At 34.1% G+C, this 24095-nt stretch overlaps 1 protein-coding gene across 3 annotated transcripts in view; it reads left to right on the forward strand.

Annotated features, from left to right (window-relative positions):
• WDR20 (WD repeat domain 20) overlaps positions 1–24095 on the forward strand; it is a 49080-nt gene that overhangs the window by 11868 nt on the left and 13117 nt on the right. For 2 of the 3 annotated variants that reach the window (XM_026698520.2, XM_026698519.2), the window contains exons 2-3: positions 9144–9326; positions 11848–13128. In XM_026698520.2, coding sequence (XP_026554305.1) covers positions 9144–9326; positions 11848–13128 — 1464 coding nt within the window. Of the gene's footprint in view, positions 1–9143; positions 9327–11847; positions 13129–22169; positions 23502–24095 lie in introns of those variants that run through there. The other variant, XM_026698521.2, reaches the window with a different exon arrangement.

Raw genomic sequence — 24095 nt, forward strand, 5'->3', positions numbered from 1 at the left:
GATTCAAGTAACAGTACAGAACTTTCAAATCATCATACATATACAAACCATCTGTATTCCATTTTAGAATTTAAGGAATTCCCTAAACTGACATTTTGTTTATATCTACTTTATAATTAAGTTGTTTAAGAATTCCTTGTGTGTAAGTACATCAAGCAAATTTCCTTCCTTTGTAGATATGTTTTTGTAATCTACGGTAGAAAACTTCAAAAATGTCCTAATTCTCACTTATTTTTATTGACAAATATGAATTTAAACATGACATCCATTAAGTGTGGCAGGCGTGAAGGGTTATAGAAATTTTATAAATAAATTTTATAAATAAATAAAAATTTAAAAAATTCAATTTCAAACAAGATCAAAGTACATAAACTAATTTCCCCATGTTAGAATGTTTCCATAACAATTCAAAATAACATCTGAACAACTTGCATTTCGGAGAACATTCCCATTTAAGTAAACTTTGATCTGAGTTAATTTCTGTAATGAGCACATTCTTTGACAGCATAAACCCTTGCAAACAGATTCTTGTAGACTAAATTTTAGTGCAGTTATATCCTGTGGGAGTTTAAGCACTATTTACAATTCTCCTATATTTAATTGCCCTTATTGGCAGGAGTGAAAAAAGTGTGGTCTTCCACATTGGTTAAATCATATTACCAAGCATTTTTAAATATTGGCCATCTATTTGAAGCTATAGTTGTAACATTTGGATGGTTGTAAGTTCTATATTTGTTATATTGAATTCACATAATTATAAAAAATGTTAGCTCTGGAATTTCATTAAAATTTTATGCATGATACACTGTAAGCACTCATTTCTGATATATTTAGATATTTCCATTTGAGAAACAAACTTTAACAATTTAAGGGCTGAAATACAGGTTTAAAAGTAAAAATCAATATTGGGATGGGACACTTGGAATAATAGAAATGTCTAATTCTTCTGATAGCTAATTTTCCTCCAATATAGTATTCTCTCTTTAAAGCTTGTGGAAGGATGGGGTTGGTTGAGAAGATCAGGAAGTAGTTGAAGCATTATATTCCTGCTGTTACTTTACCTTCAATATCTTCATCTTGAGGCTGCTTTTGATGTTTTTGTAAGGTTCATTAAAAGTCTTATAAGTTTTGTAAAATTCATAACTATTCATAGTGGTTATTTTTTTCTCAAATCCAGTTAGTCTGACAAGAGAAAAAGATTATCTGTAAGAAAAACCCTACCATTGACTGTAGCTTAAATTTACATTAAAGAGTGAATTTAGAGAAGATGTTTTTAATAAATTGCTCCTTAGGGGATGTTTTCTGTAATTGCAAGTGCATTCAGTTGGAGAAATGTTAAGTTTTTATATTGGTTGGTCAACAAAATATATCAAAGAGAAAAACAAATCAGTTGTAATAGCTTAACCGATTTTTGTACCAAACAAAAGAATGAAGACCTTTATGCATTCATGTAGCACAATTACATGCTGCGTTGTGTTTAGTTGCTATCTGAACAATATAAGACAGAAGATAAAAGTTGATGTAATGTATAATAGACAGTGGTGGTATGCAGATTGAATGAATGTTTTTTAGATTATGATTGCAGTCTTCAACTCCATTTGCCTAAAATTATACGCATTTTGGCAACAAGATTCAACATAAAAGTTGTGTTATGAAACTGTTGCCATATCTGGATCTATGCTTAAATAAATATGCAGAACATTTTTTAAAAGAGGAGATGAGTTTCTTGTAAATATATCTGAACTAGCAGGGTACCCATGCTTCGCTATGAAACTATGTGATCGGGCAAGTTTTTTAGGAGGAAAATAAGGGGGGGAAATTGTACTTCTATCTACCAGCATCCATCGGTATTCATCTGGCTAGCATCCTGTCAATGTGTGAGAGTTCAGGGCTGTTTGGAAACTGAAATGGTATTTGCTGTTTGATCAAGGAGACAGCAAGGAGCCTGGGTGTGGCTTAGCTTTCTTTTCAGGTGGGGGGGGGGGTAGAACTCCTTAGCATCAGAGTATGTTAATAATAGTAATATAGGAAATACTAATGCTCTGGTGGTGATTTCAAAAAATCTTTTGTTAGCAAGCACCTAGAAGTCAAGAGGAACACATGTGCCAAATTTCAAGTTTGTAGGCTTTACGATTCTGAAGATTTTGTGATGATGCATGAGTGGTATTTTGCTTTTATATATATAGATTCCACAATGGATGTCCCTCTCATTGTCATCATCACCAACAAAGTGTATCTGGAGAAATGAAGGCTGCTGCTGAGGCCCCGCCATAATACTACCTATCCTGTGGTAGACCTGCCCCTGAGCTTTGAATATTGGCATAAAATTTCCGTCCTTCACCACTCTGGCTCCAAAAAACATCATTTGGAAGCATCCCTTGTACTTCCGGATAGCAGAAAGAAAGTGCTTTGCCATTGGATGCTGGTGGGTGAGAAGGCGGTGTAAGGGTTCGGGGGAGGGCTGAAGTGGAGGGAGCTGGACTTTACTGCCACTGCAGCACATCCCAGGACTGTCATCCTGCCACTTTAGAGCACAGCAGCAGGCACAAGGTAACTGAGGTCTGAGATCAACAACCTTTTCCCTGGCATAATGAAACTGAGATTCATATTATTTTTTTCCTTAGGTTTTTTATTTCCTCTTTTGAAGGAGAAAACCATACTTGCACCCATTACCTAGTTGGGTAATGGAACATCTGCAAGCCAGCTATCAAGCCCAGAGATCATAATATCCTGGGAAATCAGCCATTATCCACTTTTATTATTAATCTGGTTGGTTTTCTCAAATGACAATTTTTGAACCAAAATGTCCAAACATATCCATTTCAATTAAACTTTATTTAAAAAAGCAATTTAAATCAAGTCAAAACAGGAAGCTTTATAGTGGCAATTTCAGCTTTCGTATTTTGCTTTATACAGATGCTGAAAAATAAATAAGATTCCCAGGATTTTCTTACCCTGGCAGAAAAAAACTACTGCTGCTAAAAGTTGAATTAGTGCAACAATTATGTCTGGGTATCACTATTTAAACTAGGTAATTCTGAAAAGTGAATTTCTTTAAACAGTCATTAGCAGGCACATATATCATGAATGGATTACCTTTTCCCCTGAAATATATTCCCCTCTTATACATTATAAGAGGATGGTTGCTCAATGTTTATGTCAAAGCATGTCCATCTTTTCCTCAGTTAAAAATACTTATCCTGGTACTATTGAAAATATTGGCTAGAAAATGAACTTAGTCCAGTACTTACTCCATTATTTTAGCTTGTCTATTTCTATTTACTACAGTAAATTCCTTTCAATTTCAATAAATTCGTTATTTCTCTGCATTTTATTCAACATAATACAGATAGACTTTAATGTATGTGATGTTTTCTTTAGCCCCATAAAAGAACGTTGGTCCTTATTTTTTTATTATTTTGTTCACAAATTGCTGTCACAGTAAGCAGTCCTTAACAGACTGATTCAAACTATCTATTAATATGTTCCAGATATCTTGTGGGAAAATTCATTAGGTTCCCCCTGCTTTCTTTAGTGCAGCTGTTGCACAGTGTTTATTGTGAAAATATGTTGCAGTATATATTACATTGGTCTTCGTTGTTTTGAACACTAAAGTCTTTTGTTGGGAGATATATTAAATGAATATTGCAACCATATGCTATGAGTTTGGAAACTGTTTTACTTTCTCCTAAATTTCTTCTTGCCATGGATACGTTTACAATATTATTTGAGAAAACTTGTATAGACATTTCATTATTATGGCTGATTGCTACTATTTGTAAATATTTATCACTGTGTTCATTTTAGCTGTTTTTAGTAAGGAAGACTGTCCTGTTATGGATTAATAATGCTCTAGCCAGGGTCACAGCTTTCCAGTCTAGATTATTTCTACACACCTGAATCTTCCTGATATTCTTCATCCAATAACATTCCTTTGCAATATCAGATATGTTGGCTAAACCAGGGGTCCCCAGCCCCCAGTCTGTGGACATGCACCAGTCCGCAGCATGCGAGAAACCGGCCCATGCAAACAAGGGAAGCCCGATCTGTGGGATTCAGGCAGGACACGAAACCACGGCCTCTCTGGTCCATGGAAAAACCTCTCTCCACAAAACTAGGCTAGATTCTATCCTGGTCAAACCTGAATAAAGCATATTGGTGAAGTATGTGTTTTTATCCAAACAGAAAGAGTTTATTGCATAAACAAAGCAAGCATTTTTTATCAGTTATTTTTTTTGCTGGTGTTTATTGCAAAGTTCTTTATACCTATTTCAACAAAAAATTTTTGGTTTCTTTTGGTATATGTGCATAGAGCTATGAGTTATTACCGGTCCTTACTCATATATACATATAAAATGTGTCAGGAAAACTGCTATAAAATACTTTTGAAATGGTAGATGCCAATTTTAAGGAAGGTATAATTTTGTGGATTGATTCACATAATTCAGTGTACTTACTGTTTGTGACTAATTATATCCATGGAGAGAATTGTAAAAGGAATATCTTATGGTTAACTGAATTAATTGCCATAATCTAATAACATATACTTAAGGTCATACAAGACAATTCTAGTGGTAACTTGAGAAACTACGATTGAAAGTTATGACCAAAGACTAGAGATCTCAAGAAAAATAACATAATGATATAAGAATATTTATTAACCTCCAACTTGCATGTTCAGACATGCTTCTTTTAACATCTTCAAAGCAGACGCAATATTCATAACAGCTTCATTCAGGCAACCAAGACCTTCGTTTTTACCACATCATTTGCATTGCTTGATTATCTTATTCACAGCTATAAGAACATCATTAAAAGATTCCCAAATGAGATTTTCTTTATAGCCCACTGCTGTGATACAGAACCAGAAATAAATTCTTCAGATCTTCATAACTAGAGAAATATGTGCATGTTCTTGTTTTCATTCTCTTTCAACCAATGGAATATGAGAAATAAATTATGTAAAGGAAATGGGGATGATAATTATCTGAAAGTTCAACAGAATGGGATCAGATTTATAGTGGAGGGGGAGCTTGTGAAAGGAGTTTAAAAATGACCCAAATACGCTAGACCTGTAAAGAAAAAAAATCCCAAAATTTTCTCTAATATGTTTTAATGCCATTGGACAGCAGCTCAGAACGTTGGTAACTGCACATGTTAATTCTCTCACCTATGATCCTATATGATCTTATGCTAACCAATTCATGCCTCCCATGCACATGTACACTCATGATGGTTAAGAAGACCAAGTTCACCAAGTTCCTGAAGACAGAAGGAAACAACCAAAGAAATACCAATTGAGAGAAAAGGGCATTTTAGAAAAAGAAAAGAGAAAAATATTGTTTCAAAATATCACTTGTTTGGGGCCATCCTTTGTGTGGGGTGGCAAAGATGGCAAGTCAAGACAGATTGTACATTCTGGGATCATTGTGGCTCTCCAGGGGGAATGGACCACAGAGTGATTGCTTGTGGCAGAATACTGGCTGATTTGCTCATTGGGAGATGAACAGAAAGAAATAGCAATCAATAGTGAGGAGGAGGAGGCCTTAAAAGGTGAATGAAATTTGGCAAGAAAAGAGAAAAATAATACAAGCAGCTCCATTAAATTGCATAGAAGAGAGCATCTGTAGCTCTGTGTTGAATTGTGGAGTCCTTGTTTGGTTGTTTTTTTTCAGACGTTTCATTATCCAACTATATAACATCTTCAGTGCTAGAAGGGAATGGCATTTGCTCTCTTTATATATACAGTGGTTTGCTCTGTCAATGTCGATGGGAGTGGTTTTTTGGGGGGTTATTCCTTGATTAGGCTGTTGTGTACTGTTTTATTTTTTTATCTGAATTGATAGTTCTTTGACTGCTTGATCTAATATTCTGGTGTTAATCCCTGTTTATCCACTAAATCAGTTTGGAGGCAAGTTAAGATTAGAGGCACCACCACTGGATTTGCCATTACCCTTGCCATTGGCATCAGAAGATTAAGTCTGTGTGGAAGTGGAATGGAAGAGGATGGACTCTGCTGGCATCAGTTCTGTGCTGTAAGAAATACCAGAACTCTTGAATGTGTGACATGTTTTTATGCCAAAGACACTCAGAGTGGAATAATTTCTTTCACACTTTATTATTTTTCCTGGGTTAGTTCATGATTTACTAATGACTTCTGCATACTTTCTCCAGTGACAGCTCTGTGATCCTCTATAGTCCACATCTTGTGCTCTTCTGTAGAGAGAAGATTGCCTCCCCTAGTGGTGAAAACTTAGTAGAGAACTTAGGTTTTCCTCATTTCATGGCATTACAGTGATTAAAAAAGGAGCCTGGGTGGAGACATTAAAATAATGTTAGAAAGTAAGAAGTAACAGACAAAAATATACGTACATGGATTTGGTTGGAGGATTATAAGGGTGTATGATATATCGAGAGGGGGAACTGTGTGGAGTAGCCCTGATCAGTTTGCTGACTGGGGTGCCTGGAAGGGAAACTGACTTGGCTATTAGTGAATCTCATAGAGTTTTCTTGGCTGCAGTCAGATGGTAAGTTATATACATGGAGGTCTTAAGATGGGGGAAATGGGAATTCATTTATGAGAGAATGGAAAAATATAGCTGAAAAAAATATCTTGAAAGACCTGCAGTTTGTTACCTGTCTCCACTTCTGGCCACCTGCCTCACTCCTGTTGGCAGACTGGATCTTTAAAGCTATATGTAGCTTGTATTTCAGACATTTTCAGGGCCAGCACCACCAGGTATAAGTTTCTACAGGATACAGATCATTTTTTTTATGATGGTCTCCACACTGTGGAATAGCCTCATACCAGTATCAAGCTGCCATTTTTCTGGAATGCAATAAACTGTGGTAGGAAGCCTTTGAATTGTAATTTCCTGCTGTGTAAATTAGGGTTAGTGCCATGACTATAATTGCTTCTGTTCTATTAGTTAGTTAATAGTTCTTATTTTTATCAATTTTATGTTTAAATTTGATTTTATTGTGTTTTGAGTTTTATTTGTACAGCATAGTACCACTGGTAAGTTTGATTTAATGGTAAGTAAATATAATAAATAAAAGGGTTCAAAGAATTCTAGAACCCATTACATCCGAAGCTTTCCCTACTTTTTAAAAGCATTTTTTCTCTTCTCCAATTCCTGCATTTAGGCCCTCTTGGTTCAGAGCTGTCCAGTCACATCAGGTTCTCTATTCATTGACCTTTATCCTTGCACTTTACTACAATGTTTATTGCAATAAATATTCTACAATTCTATTGTATAGTAATATTCCCTGCAGAATATTGCCTTCTCTGTCAATGGTGACAGCATAGTAAATTCCAGGATCTGGTCTTGTAAAAGCTTCTTGAAGAGAGAGTACATTACAGCCTCATTCAAGGACAAAGGGAATGCCTCTTCACTGAAGAAAGCCAACACCAGGACATGGACCAAGCCATCATTTACCTCCTGTATGGCTTTAACCATCAAAGATAGACATGTAGATAAAAGCAGCTGATCAGGATAAAATGATATGAAAACCCTGTCAACTTCCTTAGGAATCACAGAGTCAAACTTACTACAGATAACCCAGTAAGTCCATGCAGCAGGCATCGCAATCCAAATCTGACAAGACCTCAGTTTTTGCCAGTTAGATATTCTTCCCAGCAGTATGATGATGGTGCTGAGCCCTATCTTTCCCCACAAGGGCCAGGTCACCTTAAAAAGGGCTGTCAGACGATGATTGGCAAACCCTCCCAAGTCCAGATGAGAGGTTCCCCATAAAGTTACACTGAATAATAGAGCATTCTCTAGGACTGCGAGATCCAGACAGGCAGAGATTAGCCAGTCAACCAGACATTGAGGTAATAGATAAATATCAGAAGACCTCAATGGTGATGTAACAGTGCCAAGTGACAACAACTTTAGGAATAGAGCTGGAGAAGGACCAAGGCCTGATGTGGAGTTGATGTGGAGAGTAAAGTTCAAAAGTGGTCCCAGTGGTGGTAGGAATATTTGGGTTTGTGACTACTAAGCTGGGAGAGTGGTTCCAACAGAATCCAGGAATGGTGTCAGAGGTCTCTGTCCAGAAGAGTACAGTGCTGGGGAACAGCTAAAAGACAGAGGATCCTCAAACTTTGAGACCTCTGGTAGAGGACCCGAGATTGAGGAAAACACATATCATTCATAGGGAATGAGCAGGGAATTTGTGTGTGTATTTCAGATGTTGGGTTGGATATGTACTGTAATGAGAGAGAGGCAGGGGAGTTATCTGATCCTCAGATTTCAAAAAGAATTTGCAATACTATTAGTACTTGAAGCAACATTGAAGTATATACAGGTAGTTCTCATTTAGTGTCCACTCTTTGAAGTTACCATGGGATTGAATGAGGAGTCCTCAGAGATGTAGTTGTTCCATGGTCGTGTAATTGCAATTCGGGAGCTTGTCACCCAGCTTAACAATTACAATAGTCACAATTTCATGTGGTGGTTTAAAAATAAAATAGTTACAAGAGTATGAAATTTAGTAGGTTTATAGTGGATACTGAGGGTTGCATTGCCTATATACAAAACATTTTTATGCACTGTAATAATTGATAATCTGTTCCAATTCATCTGCCGTAGTGGGAAGATGTCCTACTCAATACAGAGATTTAATTAGTTCTTGAAATATTTGCTTTAATTGGTTAACCAAATTTCACCACCTGCCAGGAACTGCATTTGTCATCTAGATTCACAAATGCTTATAAAGATGTGGTAAAAAGTTCATTGTTTGTATTTATAGTGAAAATATTATAAAGAGTAGAGTTACCTCTTGTACTTCATATGCATAATCTGTGTACATATTTTTTATGAATGTGTGTTTCATCTGCAAAATGCAGATATGAACTTTAATTACAAAACATGGCTATTAACAACAGTTTGTGGCAGAAATACACCAACTCCCTGTTGAGAGTTAAGAAAACAGTAATCCCTAATTATACAAAAATTTGGCAAATCTTTAATACATGATTGAATAAGGACAAGGCTGGTTCTTAAAAAGTTCTGCTTTTTAAATCTGCCTTGGTTACTATAAATAGTTGATTTGCTTTTTCTCTTAGCAAAGAGCCAAGAGTTAGCATTTTAAGCTGAATTAACCGTTGCTAATCCCAATTTCAATCTTTCTTGCAGGCTGCTGATTTGAGTAAACCAATAGATAAAAGAATATACAAAGGAACGCAACCTACATGTCATGACTTCAATCATTTAACAGCCACAGCAGAAAGTGTTTCTCTTCTAGTGGGCTTCTCTGCAGGACAGGTGCAGCTAATAGATCCTATTAAAAAAGAAACTAGCAAGTTATTTAATGAAGAAGTAAGTGAATATCTCAATCTTGGTGCATGCAAATGAGCTTGCATTCTTTATAACATTTTCTTCATGTGTGGCATAATTATTTTTTACTTGGAAACAATCTGCGCTGGGGAAAATTGAATAGAACAGTTTATATTTATAGTACTACTGCAAAATGGGTATATTGGCTTTTCTTCCAGCCATTCCTCCAACTTCCTATCCTTACAATGAAAAATGCAAGAGTACTATGCTAAGGTAGATAAGGGTTCGGTTGTGGTCGGTTTATACCAGTGATAATTATTCCTCTGTCATGAAGCTGCATTGTTCCCCAGTTTTAATTAGCATTCTATATGCTTCATTGAATTTGCTAAGATAGTTTGTAAACATGGTTAGAAATCTATTGCAGATAATAATAATAATAATAACAATAATAACAATAACAATAACAACAACAACAACAATAATAATAATAACCATTAGCATTAGTCACTGTTATTTGTGAGTTTCATGTTTAATGAATAGAAGATAATAATAAAATAGATATGTGCAGAAAGCCTGCACGAATGTGTGTTTTTAGGAGATTTTTTTGCTTGTTTAAATGCTATGAAAAATGAGCCTTGGCATGAACAATATTTTTCATGTACATTGTTTAGATAACAACAGGGTAGGTTTAGCTATTAGATTATTGTTCAATTGTGGCATTCTGTCAGTGAAAGGTAATCTGTTGACAGACAATTCTTCTCATCCAAACTATTTCTCAATTATTACAGTCCATCAAAATGGGGTATAAACTGTTGGGCAAATGCTTGCAGTGAGAGGAGAAGAGAAGGGAAATTCATCTCACATAGTTTTGTGAGAGGAAAGGATAGAGGAAAGATTTTCGTTTCTTTTTGATTTGGTTCCTTAAGGAGCTTTTGAGAGACTTCAGGTAGGAAATAATCTTTCAGTGAGATTAGAATCTAAAATGCTACTTTTTCTCAAAATTGTGAACAACTAAAACAATCTTTTCATTCTATAAAAAAGTACCATAGAAATTGAAACGATAAAAATCAATTTACGTTTTCCAAGAAATTGCAAATTATGCCAGCTTTCATAGCACAAAAATTGTTTAAACAATTTTGTTTAAACACCCTCTTCTCCCCTCTATCACTATTATCTATTCACTGATTTTATCTTTTATTCATAATTTACGGTAGGGACTCTTACAGATTGTATCAGTTTATCTGCTAAACTATAATTCAAGACTGTCCTTCCCAAAGGTTTCATTACAGCTTTTCCTTTAACTCTCAATCAGTACCAAAAATTGTAGCTCCTGACAAGGAGAAACTAGCATTTTGCCACCTACTTACTCATTTATAAATATAGCCTATTTAGTTCCAGTTGTACAATAAAACATAATACTCTCATGCTGTCTATTCTAAATTTTTTAAAAAATTGAAGAAGAAAAAATGCTGAGATGGAATTATTCTATTTCATGCTTCTCTAAATATTACAACAGCTATATAAATTAATCCAAGTATATTGTAACTTGAATAATTCTAAATGCATTGAGGCAGTATTTTTATTGAGGCCAGTTTAAATTGTATGAAATCATTTCAGGATTTTTAATTTCAAAACCTTTTCATAAGGGAAGTTGGTTTAAATTAAAATGGTGGGTGGATGATTTTGGAATATTAATTTACATTGTTAGGTGTAATGAGTTACAGATTTTTGATTATAATTAAAATTTTCTATCCTAATTATGTTGAGAAAATGGCACAAGGATATGTTTTCCAATTCTTTATTTTTAATTTTAATTAATTATTCATTTTATTCTTCAGTCATCCTACTTGATAAAGAGATCTTAAAGCTCAAGTGTTGGTAATATCGTAATTTTGTACAACTTCAGAGCATTGCTTCAGTGAATTTTGGGTTTTTTTCCCCCCCATGAAATAAGGCTTTGTTGCTTTCACAGGACAGGTATAAACTTATTTAGTTTTTATATATAGACATAGACATCCTGATGGTTGTCCACTATGACACCTCTTTGTTAAGAGCTCCAGAACACACCTATGAAATTTATATCCCAGTTAAAACCGTATGATACTGTTTTGGAGAAAGAAGCAATTTTGTTATTTTAGCTGCCTTTAAAAATTGGCTTATATCGCTTGAAATGAATAATGAATCAAATACTGTAATAGTTTTAAAAATATTGGAAAATTTAGTACATAGGTTCAAATCAAGGAAGGGAGGGAGAGGAGGGGAAAGAGGCTTTCAGTGTCTAAAATTTCATTTCAGATCAGAAAACCTCTACATCTAAGTCAGAATTTAGTAGATTAGTATTTTTTCTTTGGAATATGTTTAATTTTCTGAGCCTGATTTTATACTAAAATGTTAATGACAAATCTGGCAAGTTGTTCATATTTATAAGAAAGATATTCTTTTTAATATAATTCAAAATCATAATGAGTTGTCTTCAAGAAGAAATATGTATTTTTGACAAAGAATTAATATTACATGAATGATACAGAACTGTGATAACTATATTTTTCTTTTTGCTTTTCAGAGACTAATAGACAAGTCCAGAGTAACTTGTGTAAAATGGGTGCCTGGTTCAGAAAGTCTTTTCCTAGTAGCTCATTCCAGTGGCAATATGTACTTATATAACGTGGAACACAACTGTGGTACCACAGCTCCTCACTATCAGCTACTTAAACAAGGAGAAAGTTTTGCAGTTCATACATGCAAAAGTAAATCTACACGAAACCCTTTACTTAAATGGACAGTAGGTGAAGGTGCCCTAAATGAATTTGGTTTTTCTCCAGATGGAAAATTCTTGGCATGCGTAAGTCAAGATGGCTTTCTTCGTGTATTTAACTTTGATTCAGTTGAGTTGCATGGTACAATGAAAAGCTACTTTGGAGGACTGCTGTGTGCATGTTGGAGCCCAGATGGAAAATACATTGTAACAGGTGGAGAGGATGATTTGGTGACTGTCTGGTCTTTTGTGGACTGTCGAGTGATAGCTAGAGGCCATGGGCACAAATCATGGGTCAGTGTTGTGGCCTTTGATCCATATACAACCAGTGTAGAAGAAAATGACCCAATGGAATTCAGCGGCAGCGACGAGGACTTCCAAGACCTCCTCCATTTTGGACGAGATCGAGCAAATAGCACGCAGTCAAGATTATCAAAAAGGAACTCTACAGAGAGTCGCCCAGTAAGTGTAACGTATAGGTTTGGCTCAGTAGGTCAGGACACACAGCTATGTTTATGGGACCTAACAGAAGACATCCTCTTCCCACACCAGCCCCTCTCAAGAGCAAGGACACATACAAATGTCATGACTGCCACAAGTCCCCCCACAGGAAGTGGTGGAGCTAACCCAGGAAGTAATGGAAATAGCATCACAACACCTGGAAACTCTGTACCACCTCCTCTTCCACGTTCCAACAGCCTTCCACATTCTGCAGTTTCCAATTCTGGCAGCAAAAGCAGTGTCATGGATGGTGCCATTGCCTCTGGTGTTAGTAAGTTTGCAACCTTATCATTACATGACCGAAAGGAAAAACACCATGAAAAAGATCATAAGCGAAATCATAGTATGGGACATATATCTAGTAAGAGCAGTGACAAACTGAATCTAGTTACTAAAACCAAAACAGACCCAGCAAAAACTTTGGGAACGCCTCTGTGCCCCAGAATGGAAGATGTTCCTTTGTTAGAGCCTCTTATCTGTAAAAAGATAGCACATGAAAGACTGACTGTGTTAATTTTTCTTGAAGACTGTATAGTCACTGCTTGTCAGGAGGGATTTATTTGCACATGGGCAAGGCCTGGTAAAGTGGTAAGTTTTAATCCTTAATGCTGCATCAAAGAAATAGAACTTGAATAGGTAGTTTTTTTTCCTCAAAACATAAGTGAATGTTGAATATAAACAATCTTTACGCTTAATGTAAAAATTATTTCCTCAGAGCCATACTTTTGGATACTGCATGCCGTATTTCTGAACAATTTGAAGTGTCTGGCCTAGGTGAAGTCCTTTTGAAATACAGTTGCCTTCCAGCCAGAGATGTGTTGTGTATCCAAAGTGTCAGTGATAGGTTTCTTATATTTTCAAAACTATTTTTATATAAACATAATTGAAACAAATCTAAATTACTGAGAGTAAAGTTGCAAGGGCATTCAGGAATATAGCTTTCCTAGACTATAATTTGATCTAGTGTGATATTTTAGACAGCAGAGTTTCAAATAGTTCACTAATAGGAGTCAATAAACAGAATACGTTCTCACCTTTTTTGAAAGCTATTCATAGATGGGTTTTTAATTCTACAGAGATCAGGATAATTTATAGTGTCTCCATTTAAAATTTGAATAAATTGATATTAAATATGCATTGTAATATTCTTGACTTTTAATATTAACTTCTTCAAGTATTTTTGTGTTTAAGATCACAAAAGTCCCTTAGCAGAATGTATCCCCATCCCATAATTTTCCTTGTCACTTCAAATTATTTTCATGTTAACAGTATTTTTAACTCATGCATTATTCATTAAATCCATAGGCTTAAATCTGGCAGTGGTAATGTTTTATTTCATATTTAACAAAATTAGATATTTAAATTTTTAGCACTTTATGCTGATAAAGGTTGACTTCGATGTTTATTGGCAATTTGAAGGCTGTAGCTAAGATTTTTAAAAAAAAAAAAACTTGAGGTGATTTCTGTGCACTCACTTGGCCATCCTGGGCTCAGCTTCCACAAACTGTGATTCCTTATGTAGCCATGTATAAGGCTTTGGGGAAATCTTTTGTTATATAGTCCAACACAATAGAGCTGGAGCTAGAATCAAAACTAGCACAATCTCATTTGTTATTGGGCAAGCTAGAGAAAATGATATCTGAAATGGCTGATGGTTGACTTTTTTTTAGAGATGTAGCGCTTTTAAAACATCTTCCAGAGAATAAGCCATGAAGTATTTGACAGTTGTCAATTCCTGGAGTGAACAAACTTCAGAAAATTATTGCAAGTAGAGTTCTTCCAATAGAAATCAAAGCCTATTGGGACTTAGAGTTTCATTATTGCTCTGTAATGTGTAATAAAATTTTATTCGTTAAATTCTTAACAAACACGTTCTTATATGTGGTCTTTCCTGTATGCCTTATCTTGGATAGACAATCTAAAAATGTGACATTTTCATGTGGATGAGAGAAGCAAATTATGAGGATAAAACCTTATACTTTATTCATTTCCGTTAAGATAATTTCCATCTTAGTCTATGCAGGGGCCAAAGAAAGCTAATAGTGATTTTTCAGGTGTGTATTGATGAAATGGGAAATTATTGCCCCTCTGTTTAATGTACCAGAAATTCCAAAGTAATTTAACACTGGCTGTTAGGTTGCTTCCATTTTTATTAGGTTGAGATTCTTAAAGGAGCTGAAGTGAACTAATTAGTACAACTTGCATATAGCAACAGTTTAATTTGGAAGACATTTCAAATATTTCAGAGATAAGAGTATGCAGTATCAAAAGCTAGGATTTCTATATTTGGCAAATGCAGAAATCTTTAAGGTAAGTTTCATGCTGATAGTATTCATGAGGTCTCTGAAAACTAATATTGCACACTGTTGTAAATGCCATTTTATTTAGGATGCGTTTACTTAGGATGGGTTTCTTATTGCTGTTGTTATTCTTTATTTTGCAGTTGGTGAGCTTACTTAGCTGGCCTAAACTAGCAAATTAGGTGATATGTTTACAGGGTTCTGGCCAGGGTGGTCATTGTAACAGAAACCTTGCTTTTTGTTTTATAGGAGAGCACTTAATTAAACTCTATGCCTATTTAATTAATCTTCAAAACAATGGTAAACATATTTCTCCCCCCTCCCTCCCGGTTTAAACACTGCCTACATTTATCTTATCCTAGGTCCCTTTAGCTTCATTTTAAAGCCTTTAAAGCTGCTGTATTCCTGCACTGTTTGTGATTCTAGCATATAGTTTCCACTCATCCATTTTCTGCTGCTAAAATTATTTTCTGCCTTTGTCAGAAGATTTCAGTTGGATAAAAGGGTCACAAACTTCCAGGTTGAGGAAAAAGACTCAACCAATTTTGCATTTTGAATTTTCATTGCTACTGAGCCAGCCTTTTCTGTCCCCGCTCCCCCCCCCCTTTGCCAGACTGGTGCAGCAAGGATAACAGAATAACAGATTAGATTAGTATTTATTCATGAGAATAAACTGTTTTGGTCTGGCTGCTCTCTGCCTTGGCTGAAGTATCTAATTCTGGTTTCAGTATCAGGAACCCATAAGTTAGAAAGAAACACTGATAGATTGGAGTAAGATTTACACTACAGCCTTAGATTTTCTTACTCTGCATTCACATGTTTTGAGCTTCCTCGAGTCCTTTCTTTTTCAAAATACAGTTCAGACACATGTTAAAATGTAACATATTGTGTTCAATAAAAGCACACAGTAAAGTCATGTTGCACATAAAAGCAACATTTTAGAACTGTGCTGATTTATGGGAAAGCTGCCTATTCTACTGGCATGAAAGTTTCTCAGTAATGCTTTGTAAAAAAAATGTATTGCATCACTAAGAAAGTTAAGTTGCTCATGAATCTTTTGACCAATTCTTTGCTTGTCTGGTAGAGACAGCAAGAAAGTTCTTGGATTTCTTTTGTGATGCTAGTCACACCTAGATTTCTATCAGGTATCGCCTTCATTGACAGATTTTATCCAACGTGATTATTATTAACCACTTGTAATTTTCAGGAAACTTGCAGCTAATTATCTTTGCATATTCTTAGTATGATTTGACTAACAATAAAGGTTGAATTGAATGAACTGGCAGCATATACCCTGGCAGAGTAAATGTTTTACCAATTTGTATAATGAAATCCAATTAAATTTATGTTTATTTGAACCATGTTGTACAAGAAAAAAAATAGATCTAAATTGTAGAACATTTTCCAATAATCAGCAACTGTACTACAGCATCGTTATTTAACTTAGTGTGCTAAAATATTCTGTGCTAAAATATTGTACAGATATTTTGTGATGCTATATTGGAGTGTGACAAAATTGTTTTATTGACTGGAAATATAAAATGCTGTAGAATGTGCTAGCTGTGATTGGCGTAATGCTAGATTTAATGATTTAAACAGGATCTGGGGATTCCTTGAAAAGTTCTTATACAAAATTATTGGGATGAATTAATATGAGTTAATGATACCCAGTCAAAAATTAGCCAGTTCCTTCTGTGAAGCCAAAAAAGAGTAATTGCCTCCATGTGGTAATCCAAATTAGAAAGAAAAGAGTCATGCTAAAACATTTCAGAAATGCTTGATTTTTTTGAAACTAAGTAATGTACTTGAACAGACCATGTATGTTTCCCTTCCATCACTTTAAAGCTACTAAAGAATAACTGCTGGCCTGCATTATGTTGAAAGAAAGAAAACCAGCTAATTTATTGTCACATAACTTGTATAAAGTTTAAAAGCAAGATTTTTCCCTGCATTTATGAAATCTGTATACATGAATTTGTTAAGACTGACACGTTAGGTTATACTGTACAAAATTGTAATGATATAGTGAAAATCAACAGTAAATTCATATGTATTTTCTTTATAAACGTCCATCTGATTTCTTGGCAATTTAAATAAATTTCATAAGAGCCTTTCTAACATAAATTGTTAAACTAAATTGACTGTTGCAATAATAATGAAGCTTTAATAAGTATTGTTCATATATTTATAATTTTTAAAAATCATGTTTGTTTCATACTGCTTATTTTTTAGCATTTTATGTCACTGTTTCAGCTGAAGAACCCTACTAAATACTTGACGTTACAACTTACCGGGGTTGTCCTCTGTATACTGACATTAAATAAAAAATGAGACTGAATTGTAAAATATAGTTAACTGTCAGTAGTGCTTCTCATGCCTGAAGTTGCAATGTTGTTTTGCCACAGCTGATACTTCACTAAATGCAACAGGCGGCTTTCTGAAAAACTGGCCACTGTAACTGCTGCTTCTGTAACTGCGGTTTTTATAAATGAGCCTAAATGAATGATACAATCTCTTGAGTATTTCATACCCATCTCAAATGTTGGTTTAAGAGTTCTTTTATCATATTAATATAAGTATATCCTGTTCAGTTATTAATTGAAGGTACACCTGATACATTGGTATTTTCAGTTTGAATGACAGAACCATGGGGTGAAAAAGGTTATCTAAATCTTCTAAAGAGCTATTGAAATGAAAAATTGATATCTTCTGGATTCTATAGGAGCTCTTTAATTTATCACCTGTATTAGTTAAACACTATGAGTTGCTTATCAGAATTAGGTGCATAAACAGGCAGTCCAAAACTTAATTTGGCAGAATCCTAAGTATATGAATCAATTATCATATAGATTGCTGACATTGCTAGATGTTGCTGACCAATTTTAGCTTTAGTGGGATTGCTTTAATCATTTTGGAAAATAAGGTGTGTTTTCAAAGTGGTACTTTCAAAATGAAGTTCCAAAGCACATTTCACACACACACACACACACACACACACCCCAAGTTTTTCATCTAACATGTTCACTGTACTAATTATTTGTGGGGACTACGTAATTCTCTTCACTATTGTGTTATTGTAAGGCACTATTTAAAAGTCACAGGTGAATAAAACGATTTCTTCATGATGACATAGAACACTAACACTAGATGAGACGTTGTTTTAGCTTGTCACAATAGTAAAATTTATCTTGTGCTTAAGTTCTAACTATATATTTCATATATAAGGCCATAGAGATGGTTTATGAAGATTATTTAGATTAATATTAAAATAGATTGGTCTGTGTTAAGGAAGCCATAGAGCTTTCAGAGGTGACAAGCAATGGGGAAAAATGCACACTTTGTAAATACTGTGACTGCCCTCTGGGAGTATGCTGCATTGTCCTAAATTAAATGCTATGTGGTGATACCCTGCGTGTAGAGAGAAATTGTATTTATATAAGTGTGATTGCTGTGATAAAACACGGGTCTAGTCATATGGGATTAGACTTCCTTTTAAAAGTGACCCAACAGTTACCCGACTTTTGAATTAAACACGTGCAGTTAATTACTTTTAGAAGTGGAATTTTTATGCAGAACCTGATGTTTCATTTAACATTAAATAAAATGAGTCCCCTAATGTTAAACAAAATGAATCCCTTAATTTTAGAGCAAATTAATCTTGTTCTTTTGTTTTATATGTTGTCAGACTTCATCTATAATTCTATATCTTTATTTGTGTGTGTAGGGAGAGACCCACCTTATTTGCATAATTTTTTGTCTAAATCTTGCTTCTTCAACTGGAATATTTATTTGACCAAGAAAATTACGTGACTTATTCATAGTACTGCATGCATGTTTTTATTTGTTAATCAACTTATACTTGATTTTTAAAATATATACTTGATTTTAAAAAATGCAATTTAATTGTAACATTTTTTAATGAAGATAAATTATGAAAAGTGCTTTGATAAAGAAGCATATACAAAAAAATAGATTCAGAAAATATTGTTATTTCTTAAAATTAGTTCCATCTCAAGAGAATGTGCTCTTCCCTTTCACAGATAAAAAAGCATCTTATTTCCCTCTGCCGTACATAACAATGAAATCATTTAACAAGACAAAGTTGTACTAATAAAAAGTATTTATTTATGTTCTCTCTGGTAAGGATCTCAAAAACATTTTAGTGTATTAAGCATGCACAATAAATACTAAATTCATTTCTGATCTGTATGTTAAGCATGCCAGCCCACTGTATACTCACAGCCCACCTATATGTGCACCAGGAAATGTTCAGCTGGAAAAAAAATTAAGCTAAATTTAGCTGAAGTAATTATCAAGGATAATTAGATGGTTCACATTTTTATATTGTTGGTCCTTTTTCAGTAAACAAGAGGGGGGGATACTTTTACAACCTCTAGTGAGTGGGATTTGTTTAATCTTTCATGGTAGATATTTTACCAGAATCAGAAGACAAAATCTAGTAAGAGTACAGTTAAGTAATTTAAAATGTTATTGTTGGAACTTCTTATCAAGATTGCTATTATAAATTATGAGTATCCAGAATACTATTCCTGTTTTTCTCCTTGTTTAGTGCTACTTCATTTAGCAAGCTTTTACAAATGGTAGTATTGGTAGTAATTTCTTTTAAAAAGTTGTTTTCTGACCAGTTATAACCAAATTTCTGTGCCTGACAATGCCAGAATGTGAGTAATGCTGGCATTGCTGCACAAGAGAACTTTATTTAAATGAAATGGCAGCACCCTACAATTGTTGCAGCATCTTCATTGTCAATCAAATGGTTTACTTAACAACCATTTGGCTTTTAATTTAAAGAACAAATTGCAGTCACTAAACAAGGATGTATGTTAGTTAGCATCTGTTGATAGCTGAATGGTAAATAATACGTTTGAAACAATAAATCTAAAACTGATGTTCAAGTTTTTTTCTGATTTTTCTTGGACCGGTTTTCAGCTGAATGGAACTAAGATTTCATCTGGCTTGTTTGGAACTTCTTAATGATCTTTTAAATTTGTTTTTAAACATGTTTTACAATAAATAGTCTTACACTCTGACAAACATAAGATATTAAACAAATCTAGTCAAACAACCAAAAAAAACCAGGTATTTGCACAGCATTTGCAGAAATATATGTTTAGAAAATTTAAAACTAGGGAAAAGGAAACTAGGAAGTTATTTGCAGAAAGATTGTGGAATTATTTTTTTGTTACTTATAAGCCATTCTTACTACTTTATCAGCATATGTGGTTTAGAATAATCAGGATCCTGCTGTTATATTTATTAAATTCCTGAAATGATAGTTTTACATAACTTAAAAATACACCGCAAATGAGAGGTAGAATGTTAAGTTGCTCTTGATAGAGGTATTAAACATGTCTTATTTGAGAAAAAAGGGAAATAATACAATTACATTGTTATATCTGAGATCAGGAAATATGAAGAGAAATTTCTTAATTGCACAGTAATGTCTTTCTCACAAGACTGAATTGTCTGTTAGCACTGATTTTACTTTGCGGAGGGAGCTTGGAGAAGTTGTTGTCAGTAAAGTGCTTAACAGATTAATAAACAGAGATTGCATCTGATTTCACATTTGCTTTTTTCCCCATTTCTTCTATTGAATTCTTGTTCATGCTATACTTTTTTTTTAAAAAAAAGTGGGTTCATTCTTACTGACACCCTTTCCCGAGTTTAAATATCACTACTGCAGTGAGACTAAAGTTCCATGCTGAATTTCTGATGTATCAGGCAAAGTAATTACAATGAATGCCTAGCAGAATAATTATTTACTTCTAGCCTTAAAACATATTGGGTGTGCGCTAAATCAGTTTATCTTTTTTTTGCTGGCTTCTACCAGAAATATCATCTTAGCTAAAAATAGGTACTAGATCTTTGGTGTATGAAAGTGTTGAAACAAATTCTGTTGCCTTACCTTGTTTAGGGCAAGTGTTAATTGTAGAACTTTCTGGGTTCAAAAATATGCTTGTTTTTTTTAGCACTTTATCATTATTGGGAGAAAGCAAGAAAGAGCTCCTGTAGATTCCAAAGATATAAGTAACTCTATATTAGAAGTGGACTTTAAACTTGAGTGTGGCCAACTGTAGCTGTGTGATACAAACTAAGAAAAATATCTGAAAAGTCTGTATTTTAGATTATGAAGGATTCCTACCCACCATTCACAAACATTTAAAGCTTTTATTGATGTTATACTGTTTGCAGAGTTGTGAAATGTCAGAGGCTTGTGTGCATAACAGAAATTTATCTCTTGCTCATATTTTTAAACTTGTTTTCAACTTCAAGAATCAGTTTCTGATCACAAAAACTATGGCTTATTAAGCCATAAACCATAGACAAAATCAATTGTTAGAGGAAAATATGACACGTTAGTTGCTTAAAAATTAGTGGAGTGCAACTACAGTTTGCATCAAATTTGGGGCAGAGTTGCTCATTATGTTTCATTCATGGAGGGGCATTCTTCACTAAAATGGCTCATATCCTTGAGATTTTCCATGTAATGTTTGAATGAATTACATATCTGTGAAGTAAAACAGAGTATCTGTCAGGTGAACAGACAAAGCCAGAAATGTTCACCTTCCTCATCTAACAAAAAAAAATGAAATAGATTGAAGCATCTGTTTCTGTCTAAAGAGTACATAAATTGGCTGAGAATCTTCAAATTGCTATTTCAGGCATCAGATTGGAAACCCATTCATTAATAAAAATCTCAGTCTGGTAAAAATTTCTTATGAGTAATTGTATTTTATGGGTACAAATTATAAACTGCAAGGAATATAAATAATCTGAAAGGCAAAGTACATCAGCAAATAACTAATTTTCCTAGCAAGGCTTTATAATGCAGACACATTTATAGTTCATTTCCTTTTATTAATGTTATAAGTTCATAAAAGACACTATTCTGTGCAGCTTTATCACATTTTCTGCATAAAGAAACCTAAGTGTTCTATGATTCTGATCAACTCAACATCTGATATAGCATGAAATCTCTATTTTAAGAATTTCCTGTGAGATGCATGAGGATATTTCTGAAGTCAGCTTGGGAAAACTTGCAGCAGTTTTCATGATGCTGTTAGACTTCTTGCTTGTCATGGCAGATGCCAACTCATTATTGCTTTAATCTTCTTTTCATGTCCTAAGTCTTGGAACTTGTTTTGTTATATCCAAGTAGAGTTATTCACTAACATTTTTAAACAATATGATCTAAAATTATAAATTTAGTATGCAAATATTCTGCAAGAAAAATCTGCAAACATAAGTGTTTAGCAAAGTAAATGTTGCATTCTCTTGCTGGATTAATGTAAACTGCTTTGTTTGCAGGGTGTTTTGCCATCCCAAAACCAGGCCAATTCTCCAAGTGGAACTGTAGTATAGCCACCACACTCCTCCTAGCAAACCTTTGAACACAGAACAAGAAGTAATGACAATGGAACCAGGAGCTGCTGTTCAGCCAGAGAGCATCACAAATTCTTAAAAGGCAGAGTGTTATGTGAATCACATAGTGTTTTACAAAATAATTCTGTAATGAGTTATATTTTTACATCTAATACTTCGAAGGCTGCTCACCTAAGGAAGAATTTTGCTTAAAAATGCTTCTTTTGGTGCTACAATTAAAAATCACAATTGCTTTATATTTCTCAGTGTAATTTAATCACATACTTACATTCACACACATCTACACTTGTAAAATAAAATGTTTCTTAAATCCAAGTAAGTTTAATGGTGTTATACATTAGAATATTACTGTTGAGTTTTTTCTTTGCACTGCTTTTTTTAAATTCAGAAATGGTTAACCTGAAAAGCTCTCATGGGAAATTAAAGTCATTACTTTCTGGTTTCACAAATGTAATTCAGGAAGATGGATGCTACAATCATAGGTTTTTCTAAAAAGATTGTTTGCACTTAAATAGCATAATGCTAGAGGATAATTACTTTTAAAATGGGTGTTTGGGAACCCTCTAAAGTTATGTTATAAAGAAACAAATCCTTTGTATCAAACATTTTATTTTAATAAAGTTTCAGCTACAGTCAATCTGTATTATATATGTAAATAATGTAATTCAGTGATTGGGGAAATCATTACATTAGTAATTTTAATCATTTAAGGAAGTGATATTTCTAATTCAAAAATACATATTAAACTATCTTGAATATGCAGTTTTGTTTACCTTCTGTTTAAATCACCTTTGATGTAACTTTTTGAATGTCATATTTTTGGTATGGACATGATTTAAATTCTTGTAGATGTTATTTCTGAAAACACTCAGGTCAGATTTAGGAGTTATTGAACTGGGCTTTTATTAGTAGGTGTTATTTTCCTGCACTTTATTCTAAATGGCTTTTCCTCAGTACGGTTTAGAACACTACAAAGTTCTTAAGCCTAGTTTTTAAAATATATGTTAATTAACAGCGGTCGTCACCATTTTCATGCATTGGGAAACTATAATATTCTGTTAATGTGATTAGAAACACTAAAATGTTTATTTAAAATTATTGTAACAATAGGCTGCCACTGTAGAATAATGTGCCAAAGTACATAGTTCTCCTGTTTCAATGAAAAATGGATGCCTTGTTGGAGGATAAATATGAGAGTCTGCATAATTAAATTGCTGCTTGGTTAGTTCTATTAAACTAATTTTGAACACACTGAAATCTGAAGAATCCCCTTCAGTTTTTTTTTTCTTGAAGAAAATGCTGTCTGCTTGATAGTGGAATTATGCGGCGGAGGATTCCTCTCTAGAAATCAGATCAAGAGGCAGAAAATTCCCAGATTCTTGTCAAAATGGTATCAGCATTTCAGCCATTGTGAAGCAAGCCCTGCCCCCTTTCTTGTAGGCCTGGAGCCTCAGGATGCACATAGAAAAAGAAGTAGAGCTTGCATTACAACCATTCAGTTCTGCTTTCTTCACACACCCCCTTCTCTCCGCCCTCCTGCCCCCCCCAGGTCTATGAAAAGTCCTGATTTTTTTTTCCTTAACAGATGTTGCAGAGTTATTTCCCTCTTTATCCCCGTGCCAATCTTATTTGATGGCAGTTCTGAAGCAGAACAACTGGGGAAGCAAAGAGCTTATTTGAATACTTGTGGTTGCAACATAGTCTAATTTTCTGGAAAAAAAAACTGAGTGCTAAAGGCTGCAATTCACAGACCACTTTTTGATAAATAATGTTCTGTTTCAAAGTTGTATATGATTGATTGTGCAGATAATCCTGCTTATTTGCTGGATTTCCACAGTTCCATATTTTTAA

This window comes from Pseudonaja textilis, chromosome 1, assembly GCF_049901715.1.
Source record: "Pseudonaja textilis isolate UNSWEBS1 chromosome 1, rPseTex1.2, whole genome shotgun sequence".
NCBI classification, from domain to species: domain Eukaryota; kingdom Metazoa; phylum Chordata; class Lepidosauria; order Squamata; family Elapidae; genus Pseudonaja; species Pseudonaja textilis.